An 18975-nucleotide genomic window follows, 5' to 3' on the forward strand; every position below is an offset into this window, starting at 1 on the left:
CCCCACAGCCCCCCTGCACAGCAGGGCTGATGCCATGTGCTTTCAAACACATCCCCCAAAGCTAACGACAGCCTGGGGTTGGCCCATGGGATCTCTCTCAGGAGCTGTTTTGGGGGTAGATGATGCCAGCTTGACTAAGCTGAAGCATCTGGCATGAGCACACTTGGTGTCCCCTCCAGGCGCCCAGCGGGGAGCGGCATGGAGCTGTGCACCACGCTCCCATCGGGCACAGCCCGAGCCCTGGAGCAGGGCGCTCCGGTCCCCGTCCCCACAGCAGGGACACCCAGCACAGCATGGGGGGGCACTGTCCCCAGCTTCCCACCACAGATCTCACTCCAGGACCAGCCCAGCTGTGCTAGCAACCAGCAAAGGGAGCCCCTGTGAACCTCTCTGGCTCCAGCTAAACCCAGCTTGGCTTCAGCTGGCTCTTGGGCCTTGATTAAGGTTTCCAAGCTACGGCATCCACCAGGCTGGAAGACAATCATGCAGATGGCCTCCTACTGGTGTTAAAGGTTTGAGGGATGATGCACTTCTTTGGCTGATTTATGCTAATAAGACCCCATGTGTGGGTGGCTCATGGCCAGGGGTAGTCCAGGGCAGAAATTCCTGCTAAAAGAACCACCCCACCACCCTACTCCCAACCCCTGAAATTTGCAGACATATCCAAGTGATTCAAGGGCTGGATCCTGAAGATTCAGCTTTCATTAAAGCCCTTGGCATTTAGGCTCCTTCTGGTAACAGGGGACCAACCCACACGTACACCAGTCACCCTCTGATGCTGGGCAGCATGGGACAACCATGAGCTGTCAACTTCTGAGGGTCCCCAGCAAAACCTCACCTGTTTGTAGAGGCAGCGTCCGTGGGGCTCTGCTTTTTAGTCCTTCCCGGTTAAGCGAGTTCTTTCTGCAACACAAGAAGTGACTTCAGCACTCAGCTTCTCAAGAGCTCATTTAACAGCGTGCTGTGGGGATTAGGGGGACGACAAGGAATTTTAATAGAAGGGAAGCACTTTATAACTCACTTCCAAGTTGATTTGTACAGCCAAATCTGCTTTGTTATTCTTTCACAGGGGAAAGATCCCAAGAGCAAACACCTTCAAAGGAGCAATCCAACTCTCCTTGAAGGCAGGAGAGCCAAACCCTGCAAGTCAAAGCAAGGGCTGAAACGTGCCCAGAATCCCCAAGACCCTCTAGATCTCCATTTGGCAGATTGCTGGAGCATCCCCTGAGCCTCAGAAGCTGGAACCTCATGGGTGATGCTGAGCTATCAAAACACTGATGTAGGTGGAATTTCTTTATGCCTAGAGCAACACCGTGCTTAGGATTACATCTTTAAAAGATTATTTTCTTGGTGCTAAGTTTCATTTCAAAAGGGGAAATTTCTCTCCTGGGACCTCTAAAGCCCTTGTGTTTGCATGCACTGCACCCTCACACAGGGACCAGAGGCTGTGGGCTGTGGGGGAAGTGCCCAAGCCAGGACTTGGCTTGGCTTGGGCTTGGAAAAGTTTAGACAAGACACGGCAAATGTGAGGCCCCTGCCCCAGCAGGCTGCCCTGGGTGGCTGAAGGGAAGTCAGATATCAACCTTCAGAATACCAAAATTTGGAGGCATAGGGCTCTATCCATGATTTCCACGCATCTCCAGCCTGAGGCTTTGCATCCCTCAGGCAAGCGTCATTCCTTGGCTTCCAACCCACCAAACTGAACAGTCAGATTAAGGAATGACAAGAGAGACGACATTTACTAACATTTGGCAGCCAGGCTGAGACAATGCCTCTCCACCATCGTTCAAGTAATCTCCCCTTGAAAAAGGCCCAGATGAGTGTTCCCACTGCTCAGATCGTTCCAGAAGAAACGACTTGTAAACAGCAGTGGAAACCGTGCCAGGAAATACCAAAAGAAAAAACCATGCCGTTTCAACGACGACTTCGGAGCCGGCTCCAGCAGCGATGCTCTGACGAGCATTAAACACGGCCATCCCTGCGCAGCTCCTGGGGACGGCCTCATGCGAGGGGCCTGCTCGCCTCAGCGGCAGCGCCCAGGCCATTCGCACTTGCCTCCACTCTTGGCCCCTTCCAACACTGATGAAACCCATAGTGCCATGTGAATGCCTCGGTCCTCAGCACCCAACCAATGTGCTGGGGCCTGCTTTCAAGTGCCACAGCCCACGGGTGGGTATCTGCCTCTGCCTTTCCTCATCATTAGTGCCCTGCACATGGCGGTCTATTAGCAGGGCCTGGCTGTGCTGCAGTGCTCCTGGGGAGAGGCAGAAGGCTCAATGTCCTGGGGATAAATACCATGCAAGTTCATTGACAGAAATCTGGCCCATGGCCCCATACCCTAACACATACACAGCATCAAAAAGGCAGGAAAGGCTGCAATTCCCCCCAGAACCTGGGCAGAGGAAGGCACCTAGGGGAGTGCTGCAGCTCAGGGGCTTTCTAGCAGCCCCAGCTCCACCTCTTTGAGCAAAGTGGCTTCCAGAAAGATCTCACATTGGTGACCCTCGCCTCCCACATGGTACTTCACCTACAGCTCTCCATACGTCTGAACTCCAAGCCTGAAGGACTCAGCCAGCACTTGGTCAGGGAGCAATAAAGGAGATTCCCCTGCACCCTTCCTAAAACTTGTTGGTGAGGAACCCCTCCAGACAGGCTCCTCTGAGTGCACAATGACTGGCAATTAATGGGTACCAAAGGAAGGTGAGGCTAGTGTTTTTTCAGAAGCTAGCCTCCACGCCACCAAGACGGGGCTCAAGAGGAACACTTTGCACAGATGTTGTCCAAACTGCCTCTGTCTCCGTGCTTGGTGTTCACCGACACAAGGCCAGACTGCTGACTCTGTCACACGGGTCAGGCCTTTCAAATGTTAGGTCTGAAGGATCAAATAACAATTTATGCATTTGGAAAAAGAGAGGTGAACTGCAGACAATAAAAATCATGGATTCGGTCATTTCTTTCTTTGAAAGCGGTGGAAGTTGTTCATCAAAATCTCCAATCAAAAATCTCACTACACATCCCGTGAGCTATCCCCAGTGCCAGATCTGCACAAAGCTGTAAAATACACAGGCTACTTAAACCCTTCCTGCAGGGAGATCCGCAGCCACTGGCTGCACAAACCCTGCTGGGGAAATGCTACGTTAAAGCCCCGCTTCCAGACAAAGGTTCAAAATGAAACAACAGAGCAGAGCTTGAGGAGGTGAGAATAGAGCCTGAGGTTTTCCTGGTCATCTGCTCCAGGTTCTGCACCATAATAAGCATGTCCTAGGTCCCTTCTAGGTCCCCATGTGAAAATCCTGTAACCTGCCGGGGAGGGTGGCTGGCAGTGCTCCCCACGCGCCTGGTAAGAGCAGCCTCCAGCAACCACCCAGCTTCCAGACCTCTCAGCTCTCCTCCAGCCAGACCCACGATTTGCTGCATGACAAAACAGAGCAACCATTTCCACCCCGGTCTCCAGAAAGGTAGTTCTGCAACCCGGGCTGATTAGCTACCACACCAGCCTCCTGTTCTTCGTATAAATCTAGTGCCTTTGATTACATCATGCCAGAAAACTGAAATGTAAGTCAGATGGTTAAGGCATTAATGGCTGCACTGTAAAGACTCAACAATGCAAGCCTTCCCAAAATGAACTGTCTTGACCTTCACCATGCTGACAATAAAAGTGTGACATCATGTGCAAACGAGCTTTAAATTTAAACCAGGTGCAGTGAGCTGCCTGGCGTCTTAGGGCTGCTGTGTAAACCACTAACATGCGAGCAGCTATGCTGGAGGCATGCGAGATGCCAAGCCCGGACAGGACCTGTTCAGCAACAGGAACAGGTATAAGCAACTGGTGTGGTGCAGGACAAAATACTGCATCACACTTGAAGAAGGCAGCTCTGGGGCTATTTGGTACCAATTCTAGTTGGGGCAAACGTTATTAAGTAAACACAAATTTGCTGAAGTTCATTTCTGTGCGACGAGCACACGTGCATTCATACAGCTCTGGAACTGAGCCAGTAGTACAGTGATGAGGTTTGTCCATTTTTCTCTCCTATTCAATTCAGGACTTCCTTAGACTTTGCAGACTGCTTGGGGCTGTGCTTGCAGGTTGTCAGCCTGGATGGAAGTCAGAGAGCTCTGTGATTTACAACCCAAAACCATGGCCGTGCTCCAGAGCCCTTCCAGTGCAGCCATCACCCCTCTTGCTACTGCTCCTTAAAGAAATGCACTTCTTCGGCTTTCCCCAGCCGCCCCTCTCCTTGCTGCCCCAAAATGCCCTTCCCATGTGGGTTTCCACGAGCAGTTTTCCATCTGCTTTGCCCTGCCTGGCTCCCACCATCCACGGCTGGAGGCAGCACTGGCACAATGCATGTCTGTGGCCACTCACATCTCTTCTGCTGGTTCTTATTTCACAGAAGGAGCAAAACAGAGGCAGGGTTGCTGTGGATGAAACCAATACCTGTGAGGAAGACTACTGCGATTCTGTGCACCTTTACATCTTGAGAGCATAGCTCAAAGAGTAAAAACAAACTGCTGAGAGTTGACAGGTCCTGGAGGAGCAATGAACAGCCACCTCCTGGAGCACATCTCACATTCATCACAAGCTGGGTGCTGCAAGACATCAGTGCTCAGAGTGGGGATCACACAAGACTACACAGGAGAACACACCAAACCAGGCACAGCTGGAATGACTTTAAGGAAACTGCATTTCCCTAGCTAGAGAAATGCTACAGCCCAAGCTGGGGCTAACAGCAACGCCACTGCATTTCAGGAACCAAGGGCAGAGAACCCAGCACTGTGTTTGCTTTGCTAAGTGGGCAGGCTACACACATGGCGCGGGGAAGGAAAGATGACAAGCAAACACGTTATGCAAATACTGTTCTTTATTTTCTGCTTTTTCGGAACATACCCCAGCTGTTCCACAGGGAATTCAGAATAGGAAACATGTTGTACAACACACAGGTCAGACATCAGCTAGGCATTTTTTACATACAGATGATTTTTATTTTTTATTTTCAACAGAATTTCAACTCCACATTAAGCATGGTTGAATGAGCACTACTGAAACACAAACACAAAAAACATCACCACAAACTGTAGAAGTTAGGCAGCTCTTTTTTAATACTGGAAACTGTCTGCCATTGGCAGTCATTAGGCAGTGATGTGCCTCTAGGTTTCTCAGAACGCAGAACTATAATGAATGCTTTCAACATTGAAGTCAACTGTAAAACAACAATTTTGGGTTAAGTGTTAAATCTAATTAGCAAAGGAGTTCTGCAGCAATCAATGTTACTTTAGCTACTGGGCTGATCGAAAGTTTTATCTTTGAGAGCACATTAGGATGCCCACTACAGAGGTAACACTAATCTCCATTTCCGTAGGGACATTTGGAAACAACTTGATTATCTTCAAGCATTTGCAAGCGATGCAGTGGTAAAACATCCATCACCTTCTATTGTTTATACAAATATCAATGTAAGCCAAATAAAGATCCCATGCTGCTGAATTAGCAGGATTCAGAATTTTGAACCTCACTTTGGCTCAGTAAGAGCTTGGGAGCTGGCTTACGAGAAAGGTAAACACCTGCAGCAATTAATCGTTTGTATCCAAAACAGGCACGATTCTGTCTTCACGTATCCTATGTAATACTGAAAGTGCATCAGCTGATGCTAAAGAAAATGGTTCATGTTCTTTACAATTAATCCTAAAATTAATTTTAGGAATTTATTTTAAACGAGACTGGCCATACTGGGTCAGGCAAAAAGTCCACACTAATCCTGCTCTACGGCTGCCCAAGGGAGATGCCAGTGGAGGTACTTGCAGCCTCCCTGCACTGCAGCTTTTGGAGCACTGACTTCCAGATCCAAACCAAAGTGATTATTTGTGCAGCACCAGTAATGAACATACAGTTCATACAGTAATGAAGTACAAGCCCATATCCTCTCTCATGGAAACAATGTGTTTACAAGCTGGGTAGGATTTAGCACTTGCCCTAGCAGCTCACTTGGACCATCACCTTTTTGTCCTCATTAGGAGGATTGCAGGGGCAGGAAATACAGCACCTTGAATACACGCCGTGTAACAAAAATGATTTAAGAACTCCAGATCAGCACAGGCTTCCTGTTACAAAGTTAAGATGTCTCCATGTTCCAAAAAGACAAATTCTTACAAGGACAGACACGACAGCACACACCAAAAAGCCCTGCCTGCATCTAGCACTGACTTTTGGCAATGACCAGCTGTAGTCACCTAGTGAAAACCAGAGCCACAAGGCATGGCTAAAGGCAGACCTTTCCCCCACACTGCACTCCCCATAATGATCATGTGGAGTGCTCAACTAATGGCACGCTCCTGCCCAGAGCCACAGATCTGGCATTAATGCAAAACTGAAATGGAGGGGAAGGGGAAAGGAGTGACAGAGAGAGAGCAGGACTGTTTCAATGTCTCAGTTTACACTACACAGGGCCATGAGAGAATTTTAAACAAACTTACTGCAATGAAAATGAGTATTAAGATGCAAACTGCTTAGAAACGTGGGAGTAAAACACAAGCGTTTGCCACAATACTAAGACAGGTTAAAAACACTCTTGTTTTGCAGTACTCATTTCTGTAATGCTGTTGACACACCTTCCACATCCAGCTTACCACAGTCCATCTGAAACGTGAGCAGCTTTTAAACTGGCAAGGTATGGAAATAGGAGAATGAATGAAAACATATCAAAGGCTACCAAATAATTTTCATCTCTACATTGTTCTTCTTGTACAGCTGGGGAAAGGCAACCTTGCCAAGTGAGTTCAGAAATGGTGGCTACTACAGATAATAAAGTAGAACCACTAAAATTTAGAAATGTGGAAATACAGCCAAAAAAAATCTGTACACAAGAAGAAAAATATATTTAGCAGTACATGAGTCAGCTGAAAGCTCCAGAGCGTGTGTACATATAGCTCAAAAAAACTCACGCTTGTGTACAACGGTAGTGAAACCCTTACACAGCCATAATGAACGGAAGAGTCTGTGGGAGATTCAGAGGATAAAAATAGTGTCCTTGCTCTGTTTTTTCATAGTGGAAAATGCTCGCACCTTTTTCTAAGTCCTTTCTCTTTCTGTCCCTCTCCCCACATTTTAAGTTTGGTATCATCCAAGTTTCTCAAAAGGAGCAGTATTTCCATCTCTTTTCAAGCAGAAGATAACACGTATTCTGCAAAGCAATGTGCTCCTATCCTTCCTGTACTGCAGCCAAAATGTAATAACAGAGCTCCAGCAGAGGTGCAAATTGCTTCCCTTCAGCCTCACGGTGTATTAACTTCACACGCTGGTATTCATCATTCCCGAGCCTACCTACCAGGATGGTTAGTTAATAGTCAGGCTTGCATACTCACGGATTAAAAACAATCGTAGTGATTTCCATAGCATTACAGGGATCAACTGTAATACTGACACCTTATTTCAGGTATTTTGTGACTCCCCATTTTATAATATGATGCGCACAAACCCAGCTGTCTGGGTACGAGCAGAGGATTGCAGTGCAGGGCAAGAGTCAGCTTTTTCAGGAGAAAGTAAGAGCAAAGGCTTAGCAAAACGTTGTCAACTTTCAGCACCTTCATAGATGATATAAATTGTCTTTGTTAAGTCCTGCTGTTTAGAGTGACTGCAGTGATGTCTTACAACTTCCACTCAATAGTAAGCTACATGAGCATATGATAAATGAGAAACAATTTCCATAAAACCTCCCAGTTCTAAGAAATATTCCTCCTAATTCCTAGTGTCTGAAAAAAGCATCTACACTTCATTGACACGTCTCCTGTTTTCCTAAAAAGTTTTGGTTCAGTCAGAAAATAATTTCTTGATCTACTGCTTTCATTGATTTCTCAAGATACACTTTAATAAAGTAGATTTTTAGCTTCTTACACTACTGCCAGAGATACCCAGCATGGCTAAACCCTTATAGTTCACCCCTGTTGTGAACCCCATGCCCATGAAACAGCTATTAGGGGGTAGCCACAGCCGGTAAGGTGGCTTTACGTGGTTATGCAGAGTTGAAAAAGAACTGCGAGAACAAAGGCAAGATGCAGAGCCTCTATCCCTAATACTCACACAATGCTGAGAAGCTGTCTGATTGACCCCTCGATCCCAGGAGGCCAGAGACCTCTCAAGGTGGAGGCATGCTCTGTGTACACAGCTTGCTTCAGCAGGTCAAGTGTGAGGTTTGTGAGAAAAACACTCATCTGTGGCTGCTGCAGCTCAGAAAGGCAATCCCACTCCCTCCACCCGCTTGCTTGCTTATCCCTAACTGAGCTCACTCAGGTTTTTTGGCAGGTAACTTGTCACATCTCCTGGTCACACGGGCTTTCTGCTAGTTAAACACGCTGAGCAGGAGCAGCCGCCAGTGCTGGTGCCCTAGAAGTAGTTGTGACCTTCTGGCCAAGAGCGAACACACTGTTTCTGGTAGTGACAAACTCTTAGATGGCTCACCTTGCATCATGAAACCTCTTCTAGAAGCTTTGTGATAAAAATGACTGCAATCTTTTCCAGAATATAGAGTACCAATTCCTACAGAACAGGGATTCTAACAAAACTTCTGAATTAGTGCCTGTGCCTCACCACTCAAGTCTATTTCTGTATTAAGCTCCTAAGTAGAAAAAAAAATTCCCCAGGCACAAAGGATTCCTGAAGCAGTACCAAGCTGCACAACCACCACCACCTGGGTGCCTTCAGGCCATCTACCAGAAGTGAAAAACATCTTACGGATCCCAAGAGTTGAGTAATCTGTTTGCACTACAGCTCAATAGCAAAGACCCGCTGCTAAGATGTTAGGAATTTACTGGGGCATCTTCCCTATCCCAAATGATAAAACACCCATCAACATATTAACAGAATTGTTTCAGCAGGATTTTCTAGCTAGAGAAAGGTGCACTAACTGTGCACCTTATGGACAGAAAAAAAAGATATATAAATGGCACTTACTAGCTGCTTCCAAATTACATAGATAAATTACTTTGCTATGCTTTGTTTGTGTCCTATACCAATTCTCAGATGTAAAAGTGCTAACCTAAATTAAAAGAAATACTGCATCTGGAAATAATGAAGAACTTTCCCACTCTCTAAATCAAGACATTTGAGTCTGAGGTCTAATTTCTTAACTTTACACAAGCCATTCCTGTGGAGGCTTAACTTCTTTAAGGCACACAGTCTCTAAAGAGATTTGGCTATTTTAAAACCATCCTATTCCATCTGACAATTAACAAACTTAAGAAGGGTTACCATGATATTAGTAGAATGAAAGCAGTGGAAGATATGGGGAACTTTTGTGGTGGGCACCCAATACCATACACACCAGAGCCCAGCTGGTGTTGAAAATTGCAGTCACATTCCATTTAGGCCAAGAAAGGATTACAAAAGGGTACATTAAAGTTTAGAGATCTGGGGTAAAACTAAGGTCCCATAAACATAAAATTTCCTTTGAGTTCGACACAGGCAGAATTTCACATTTCAAGCCCAAACCTCCTCTGACACACAGCAGTACATAACATTTTGATATGCTCTATCTCAAACATGAAACACTGGTAGAAATGGGAGTACGAGAGAAAAAGAAACATTTTCCGCCAGCAGGAATACTGAGGTAAATTGAATAATATTCAAAAGCAGACATTAATTGAAAGATATCTATTTTTAACTTGAAAACGGAGACTTCCTAATGCTACTAAAACCTATTAAGCTAGATGGGCAAAAGCATCTGATTTAAAAATTACTTCCATATGATTCAAGTACACAGAGGTATAAAACTGTATTCAAGAAAACAATTACCACGATGTGCCCATTAAACTGGGCTAAGGCTCTTGGTTTCTGAATCCATATTTGGATAAATTAGGGTAAACATTTGGAATCAGGAAGTTCTTAATATGAACTGGCTGAAGTTTTGGAAATTATTCAAGCAACAGAAGTTTTCACTGTTAGGATTATGTGTGGCATGCACATCATGATTGATATAAAATCTGTCCATATCATTCTCTCTAAAAGAAAAGTTATTTCAAGGTTCTGCTTTTGTTCACCATGTGCACTAAACTGTTTTTGCATTGCAGAAATTCTCAAGAGATCTTTTTACCTGTCATGATTATGTCATTAAAAACTAATATTTTAGAATGGCAAAGACTTATTGTGCAATAACTGGAGAGTTCCTTCTCGAGATTAAAGAAGGAACATTACTAACGGACTAAAAAAAGAGGATTATTTCTTTGACAGTGATTTCTTTAGGCTGTTCAGCATTCATTTCAGTAGTTTTGACAAATCTCTGGTTCTTGACGTCCTCCTGAAGCCCACTTCAGACAGTAACAATATGCTGTTACTGATTAATCCAATTGAAAATTATTAGAATTAAACTGAGAAGACCAACACAAACGCCAAAAATAACCAATGCACATGCCTGTGAAGAAAGAAGAAGAAAAATGAATGTTTTACTGAAGAAAGCATTTTACATTTCTACAGCTTATGACTGATGATGAAAAAACCTGTAACGACAGGTTTAAACAGCGTCTTTTTAAATAATCTTTTATGCTGCAATTATTCAGTCTTCAAATACAAGGTGTCTGCTTAGGGTGAAATGAAACTACGTCTGCCCTGAGATGGTTTCTCTGGGAACTCCCAGAAGAGTTTAGTTTGCTCACAGTATCAGTATGAAAACTGCATAGATGGACCTGCTAGCAAAAAACATAATTAGCCCTTTAGAGCTCTGAATGAATTAAGAAACTAAATTTGTATTTTACTCAAAATAAAATTTAAATGGCAATGGATTCTTTGTATTTCTGAACAGCCAGGTTACAATAAGGAAACCACAGTTCAAGATGCAATAGGCTGTGAATTTCTAACAGGGCCCCAATTATTTTTTAACTACTCAAGACTTTAAACGTTCAGAAGAGCATCATCACAAGATTTTCTTCCAGGTTCTCTATTTTATCAACACAAGAGCAGCCCTGTGAATCATAGGAATACCAGTCTACGTATAAGCAGTTTGTTGGCATTTTAGACACTGTCAAAGAACTGTTCTGTTGAGCAGTGGTTAAAAAGAAGAGAAGCAGAGTTACAGCACAAAAAGCAGGCTGCCGCACAAATTCCAACTAGAGCTTAACATACTGTGCCAAAAGAGAAACCATAAAGGAAAAAAAAAAAATCACCATGTTTTTCAGAAGGCTTACACAGAAAACAAGCATAAACACTGTTTCACTTAAATGCAGTTTGGCTTTGTCCCAGCTGCCCAAATAACATCAGAGTAATGCGGAAAAAACAAGGAGAAACTGGATTAAAAGTTGACATCTGAAAACTACAGGGAAAAGCATGTATTCAGATCAGTGGTCCAGCCCACAGACATACTGCTACTCTAAGAGGTCTTGTAAAAAAAGGAGTTTCAGAAACAGCAGAACTAACATGAACGATAAAAGAAAATGCTCACAGATTTTGCGAACTGCAATGAAAACAGGAACTTTGCCCTTTGGATTACATGCTCTACAGTGCATTAAGATGCATCTAGAATAAGCCTCTTTAAATATAATTAGCACACGTGGAATACAAGCATACCCCAAGTTTCTGTGGTGATAAAAAGTCCTCTCTGCTAAGCTTCAGATAAAATAGTCCAGGATATACAAAAAGCAAACATGTTGACGTGGTTGAACCTTTAAAAAACAGAAAGTAAGATTTTACTTGGAGCAAGATGAAGATATACTAGCTCATCATAATACTGAATTTCTTGAATAAAAATAATAATAATAAAAAAACCACAACAACTTACCAACTACTCCAAACATGTTTTTAATGTCTGGCACATACATTGCAAACAAAACAACAATTGTATTCAGTGCTAAAGTGACAAAGATATGGCAAATCCACGACACAGGAAGATGAGAGAAAAATAGCATCAATACTGCTTTCCTTGCCTGCATAAAAGGAAGAGAAAAATTACATGGGTAAAGAAATGCATATATTTTAATCTTATTTCAATTTCATAAACAAGAATTGTATCATTTCAGATGTAAAAGAACATTCTAAATCAAATGCAAAAATAATTTGGTAATAGTTATATGAAGTTTTGTCTTTCTGTAGCATGGGAATAACTCAAGTATTAAGGCAATATTTATCATGTGGGCCCTTAGTCTTAAGGAACAATTCCTTATTTGCATGGACAATAAAAGGTTTGGGGGATAATCTTTTGGCTCTCTTTGAGCATGCGTATTAGGAAGTAATACAGCTGCCAATTTGTATGTAATCTATACGCTAATTATATATACATAGTTTTAACTGTTGTTTTTTTGTTTTTGTTATAACTGAATGAATTCTCTCAAACCTACCATGGTATTGATAAGCTAACATATTTTTTTTCCAGTGGTGAAATAAGTCAATATGTGTTTTCAATTTACAATGAAATTGAGTTTTCAAGTGTAAGTGTGTTTGTGTGCGTGTGCGTGCATGTAGAAAGGAAAATCCAAGTCAGCAAAACTCAATTTAAGAGGAAAAAAAAAATCAAACTAAATAAACTTTAGAAGTTCTGAATTCTCTAAATTAAAAACAATGCTGTGGGCTAGTTTTAATCTGAAATCTGTCTCAAGAGCACAAATTAGCTTAGTGGTTAGTTGTTATTTTGGAGCTCTCATGGAACATATGCAAATATGTGGTCTTTGATCAATCACTTGACAAGTGAATAAGATACACAAGACTAGATGTGACTCAAATATTGCAGTCTGCAAAGCATTAGTGTTACCATTGCTTATGCCAGCTTAAAAATGTTTAGGAGTACTTACTGGGAAGTGGATTAGAGGGACTGTCAAAAGCACAGCAAACAGTATGGCTAATTTAACAGTCAGGATGACAGTATCATGTGGCAGGTACTTGTTGTAGCTTTGCAGCAATTCAGAGTCCACTTTGTCTGAAAAACATAAAAATGAATTGTTTTTTTAATCACCTGAGACCTAACAGTGAAATGATTAGCAACACATATTAAGCTTACAATCAAATTGATCATTTTGCTTGAGAGTAATGCAGAGTGGGAGGGGGTGCACAGAAGCTTCACTGTTATACCAGCTCTAACTGATACATAACCCAGAGAAAACGTAAAATAAATAAATAAAAATAAAATCTTCAAAAGGCAAGACCCTATAGAGCCTCTGCTGAATCCAAAGCCATCTAAGAGAAGATACAAATATGGAGGAGGAAGGATTAAAAAGATATTCCAACCTTGTAGATACATGTTCTGAAACTTTCAATCCACTCACTATTCAGGCAATGTTTAAACTTACCTGAATTTTGCCACATTAACTAGGCTTAAAATAAAAGACAAGTTTTAGTGGCTTGAAACGATGAGCTAACAACACAGGTAAAGTCTAGAAAACTCCTGAAAATATCTCACACAGAACTAAAGAAAATACACAGATATTGGTATCCACAAGTCTTAAATCTTTTCAATAGGAATATTTGAAAATTTGAACAGATAACAAAAAGCACCATTCACAAATTACAATGTGGGTTTAGTTAAAGTCTGGACTACCAGATATACTGACACTTGACAAGGGGCCTGAAACTTAAGCAGGGCCTTAATTTCACTAATACACAAAGAAAATGCAACTTGACTGCTTAAGTCGTTACACAACTCTTCCAATCCTAACATGTCAGCAATACCGTAACCTCCATATTCACTTTTCTAGGCTCCAAATACCTGCATGGAGGCTGCTAGAGTTCCATGTGGAGACTTGCCTCAGTTAGGATCTGGTTTGGTACAGATGCGGTACAAACCTGTTGCCAAGTACCATCTGAGGAGTAAAAAATCCTTAGTAGTGTGAAATACAAATTGCATTTTTTTGCTCGGTCTGCTGTCTTGCCGAGTAAAGAAAAAGGATACGTGAAATGAAGCCAAGTATACAGTAGTACTGTAAAACTTGTTCTGTTTGTATCAAACTGACAAAACCAGATTCTTTTTGTTCAACTAGAAACCAGGAACAAATTCGCTTTGCTAAATTGACTAAATGCATTCCCCCCCCCCCCCTTTTTTTTTAATTTTTCCAGAAACATTAAGTGATCTGTGAGGTAAAATTTCATGATTTGAAAGAAAAGCTGCAATTCAATTTAAAGGAAGAAATGTTCAGAACTCTGCTAGGGTATCCACTGCCTATATATATATTGGTGTACTGCTGGATGGCATGGAAAAGAATATTTAGCATCAGTTATACCTTTAAAAGATACTTCTAACAACAAAAAATATATATATTGACACTTAAGACTGATTTTCCTCCATGCCAAATGGAGGCAAAGTGCAAAACAATGACACCCGACAATTTGGTTCCCTATAGCACTCAAAGAACAACAGAGGACTGTGTTGGTAACGCAACCAACCACACAAAAGCTTTTGTATCACAGCTCTACTTTCTTCAGAGTGTGAATCTTCTGTGATCTCCATCACGTGCATATCTAGCTTTGCAAAGCCCAGCCTACTGTGGAATTACTACGGTGTTGTATACCATGCATACAGCTTCACCACAAGAGTAGCTTTTGTACTAATCAAGGCAGAATTGGGCCAGTGATGAATCAGCACCTGCATCCTTCACCTCTGTCTAAGACATTTGCCCCTTTAACCTGAAAAGCTTCACTACTGCTGACAGCGGACGTCAGAGTCCAGAAAGCAGCCTGCTCCTTTGACTACGTATGCTTTTTTGGAGTTCAGAATGGACCACATGTTCAACAAAGTCCAGTCAGTGTATGAAGTTTCAAATATGCAAAAAAAAACAATATAAAACTTCTGAACCACAGAGAGATGAAGTATGTGTCATTTCAAAGAGGAAACTTTTTTTTTTGTTTTCAATTTAAAATAAAATGGCTTGCATTTTCTTGGACTGGTGTTTTAGGAACAGAGAACAGATTCTCTCTATTTAAAGAAGTAAGTTAATTAAACAAGACAACCAGAAAGTTAAAAAAGGAGCAGAAGCTTGCAAGGGAAAAAAGTAATATCTTACAGACATTTACTGTTGGTTCTGGTGTTTTAGGCTCTTGAGTCGGTTACTAAAAGAAATCAGGCTTGCAGACAACCAGAAATATTCACAGTGAGACTAGAAATCTGCAGTCAAAAGACCTTGCCCCAAAGAAACCATGACACTGAAGGTGATGGGAATTGGGACTGTTTCTAGGGCTCTCTTTTCTTTTTTCTTCTTGTTGAGATCTCATCTGGAGACAGATGGTTATCCTGCACTGACGCCCGAATCTCTCACAGTGGCACTTAAAGTTATATTTTCCTACAAATCATATGGAGACAGTTAATTAAATTAGGAAATGTTAACAGTGGCCTATTCGCTTTTAGGGGTTTCAAGACTCCCCATGTAATTTTTCAAAGGATTCTGAATATCAAGGGATCATTTTCAGACAGTTAAGGTCAGATATACACTAATACTTGGAAAACAAGATGCAAAATTTCCTAGAAATTTGGAATTACTACCTCCTGAAAGCCAACATTCTTGCTGCTTTGTCAAGCGCTATCCCAAAGCTATGATCAAGAAATGTAAAACACTCTGAAAAGAAGAGAGAAATCCTAATCAGAATACCTCAGTGTTACTGTCTTACTGTCCTTATAAGAAATTTTATTCATTCCAATCCAGGCAGACTGGCATGTGACCATCCCATACGAAGGGTGAGTTTTCAGAAGACATTAGAAAAATCCACGTAGATAACTGTGATGGACTTGGATGATGTCATTTGTATGATACAACTGCAGAAGACATATCACTAAGCAGAGGCAACCCAATCTGAAAACGTGTGCTGCATTAAGCAAAACATATCATAACAAATTTAAAGCAGGATGCTTCGATATAAATGACATTTCCTAGAAATGGCACCACTGTGACATTATATGACAATAATGAAAGCACTCTCAAACTGCTAACCGTTCAGAAGACGACAAAACAGCTGCTAGCTCTGTTATATAAGACTGCTAAAATTGCTTTATGAAATAGACACACACCTACTTCTGCCAAGATTCTGATGGACCTTAAAAAAAAAAAAAAGTCACTATGTAGGTAAGAGTTTGCCAGTCTGAGTATTTGCAAAACACAAGAATAGCAGTCACCCGTGTTTAAACTCAACTAACTAACAACTGCACCCAAAAGTATACAAGAGTCCCACGTAGGGGTTATTAAATTGGTACTCAAGTACCTTGTCATGTAAGCTCTATAGCAAATGGAACTGGAAGGTATCTGTAGAATTTGGTAGGGACGGTTTCAACCCCACTATTCTGTTTGGTAAATAAAAAGGTACATTTACTTCATCAAGTATTATGTCAACACCATCTCTAAGAAACGTGTGTTTCTTGATTCACAGCATGTATCAAACAGATACCACCTGATACCACCTCTGGCTGAGGAACCACATGGAACACAATTTATTGAGGGTGGGAAGAGTGCACTATGAAGACCAACTCAAATCTTACACTTAAATTTTTTTTAATTCTTCCCCAGCCTTTTGTCCTTTGCCTCCACTGAAGTCTAGCCACAAAATTAGATGGACCATTTGTCTGATTCAGCCCTTTAAATTTTCTTATCTTCCTTACTTATTTTTTCTGGAGTCGTCTGAGTTGTCTTAACCTTGTGCATGAAGAAAAGGTATCATGAAGAAGTCACTTTGTGCAATCCTTTAAAATAAAGCTTTCTATTATTTTGGGAAAGGAACTAAACTTCCAGAAGATTTTGAGTGAAATAGCTAGTGCTAATTCTGATAAATTTGTAAAAAGCCAAAAACAAAACAAGGAAGCAATACGTGCTTTGTACCCAAGCCGTATCAGACAAGGCAAACATGACTGCAAACCTACACATCTCCCTGACATCACGGCTAGCTTGTGGAAGGTCACATTCCTTACATAAAAGGCAGCAGCCTCAGTGCTACTTAGAGACTACAAAACAGGTGGGGATATCACAGGGTTAATAGACACGCTGAATTTTGCTTGAAGCCTTAGAAGAGAGGTTTCAAACTTGCTGGACCAGCAGACTCTGCTTCCAGATCTCAAAATCTCTCTCACAAACCATGACTCTCAGTTACACTCTGAGAAGTCAATGAGACTGTAACACTTTGCAGTATCAGGCATATCCTTAAGTCTTCGCAGGACCAAGACTTCTGAGGATTTAAGTGTATCAGTGCATAAACAAGCCTGAAGTTCTCCAGACAATGCATGCATCATTTATTATTAGCCCGCATTCTAGAGAATACTTGGAGAAGATACTTACCATAAAATGTCAGATACCCAAACAAAGCAGACATAAAGTAAATTAGGAAACTCAGGCCAATTCCTGTGACAGTTACATTCTGCATTCTACTTTTGGATGGACTAAAATGAAAAAAAAAGAAGAAAAAGAAAATGAGTGTTGTTTAAAGTGAACCATTGAACACCATGCAATCTTCATTATTAAAAAAAACATAGCAGTTTGCATTTCATAAGAAAGCATATTCTTAATTTATGGCCACAGTTATTTGCTAAGTCTATGTTCTCAGTAACACTTGTTTTTCTTAAAGTATTTTTAATCTTGCAGTTAAAGTGCACTTTCCATGCAGACAACAAACACTGTCCCCATGTGGTAGGGAATTTAGACATGCCAGAGAGTTATATGTGTGTGTGTGTACATATATGTGTATATATATATATATATATATATATATATATATATATATATATAAATGTATTTTATTTTTTAAAATCAAAGTTTTGATTTATAAAGGATGATAAATATCCAGAGACAGGAAGGGAATCTGGGCCAAAATCCACTGAATCTGGTGAAATGCAGATTCAGTTACAGCAATAAAAGCTAACTAGTAAGTACCTTAGCAAATGACCTTTTTTCTCCAGGTGGCCAGGCCAATGTACTGACATTGCTGATGGAACCATATTTGCTACTTTTCTCTCCTGTAAGAGAGGAAAAGCCAGTACAGACTAGAGCTGTACATCTCCAAAAACATGAAGGCTACTGAGTTTGCGTTGCTTGATGGCAATGAATTTAAAATATTCAGGATTAATTTAGGGAAAATATAGCAGGAAAGCTACCATTATATTTTCTTGTTGCCTGTGTTTTCATGTATTACCTCTGGAGCTCACAGTAAATCGGCAAGACCGAGGTATGGCAGAGAAAAGAGAAGGCCATAGTTGGTATTGCATAAGCACTCTAAAATAGAAGAAGAACATCTTTTAGGTTGTTTGTTATTACAGATGGTTGGAAAATTATCTGAATGAATTCAGAGTTCCGTACAAGCCTTGGAAGAGAAATTTTTTCCATACTAATGCTTCAAGATAAATCCTCACAACACAGAATGGTGCCTCTGAATCGTTCCACAGAACTGGACCTTTTCAACTGGTATCTCTTCAGGTGCTGTTCCTAGCTTACTATTTCATGATCAGGAGAGGTCATCAGACAGCACGTCAATAAGCCAACAACTAAGAGGCCAAGACCTTAAGAGTAGGATTTGCCCCAGAGTCTGTGTATCAACCATTAAATTTTCTACGAAGTTTTCTAAATTTCAACATTCATAGCTACCTATCAAATTATTGACTCCCTTAACCCTGACTTCACTATTTTCTCGTTATTTCATAAAAAAATGGATGCAGCATCCAGAAAACATAACGTGCTTTAGCATCTGAAGTTTTAAGAGAGTTATATAATTAAAGTTGTAACCGCACAATTAGTGGTATGTTATTTCAAAAAACTTGTACTAGCAGAGATGAATCATCTCCTATAGCTTACTTTAATTGCCAAGTAGCAATTAAAGTATAAAATAACCTAAACTACAACAAGACCCATACTGGTAAAAAATATGCCACTTTCAATTGATAAAATTGAAAAGGCAAAATACAGTAGAGATTCTACAAAGTACAAAAGGACAGACCAAAAGCTGTAACATCATGGTAGATGCTTCTGGTCAAACCAAAATTTCTTCTTTGATCTACATTTACATTTGTCTGATGTTTGCATTGCCCAAGCTTTCTTTTTCCC

The 18975-nt window shown here is 41.3% G+C and overlaps 1 protein-coding gene across 1 annotated transcript in view; it reads right to left on the minus strand.

Moving 5' to 3' along the window:
• Window positions 1-8273: 8273 nt before the first annotated feature.
• SLC38A6 (solute carrier family 38 member 6) overlaps window positions 8274-18975 on the minus strand; it is a 41204-nt gene continuing 30502 nt past the window's right edge. The window contains exons 11-16 of the mRNA XM_035327245.1: window positions 18071-18150; window positions 17221-17321; window positions 12766-12890; window positions 11760-11904; window positions 11549-11643; window positions 8274-10400 (exon numbers count right to left, since the gene is read on the minus strand). Of these exons, the coding sequence (XP_035183136.1) occupies window positions 10320-10400; window positions 11549-11643; window positions 11760-11904; window positions 12766-12890; window positions 17221-17321; window positions 18071-18150 (627 nt within the window). The 3' untranslated portion in view covers window positions 8274-10319. The remainder of the gene's footprint in view (window positions 10401-11548; window positions 11644-11759; window positions 11905-12765; window positions 12891-17220; window positions 17322-18070; window positions 18151-18975) is intronic.

This window comes from Oxyura jamaicensis, chromosome 5, assembly GCF_011077185.1.
Source record: "Oxyura jamaicensis isolate SHBP4307 breed ruddy duck chromosome 5, BPBGC_Ojam_1.0, whole genome shotgun sequence".
NCBI lineage: Eukaryota > Metazoa > Chordata > Aves > Anseriformes > Anatidae > Oxyura > Oxyura jamaicensis.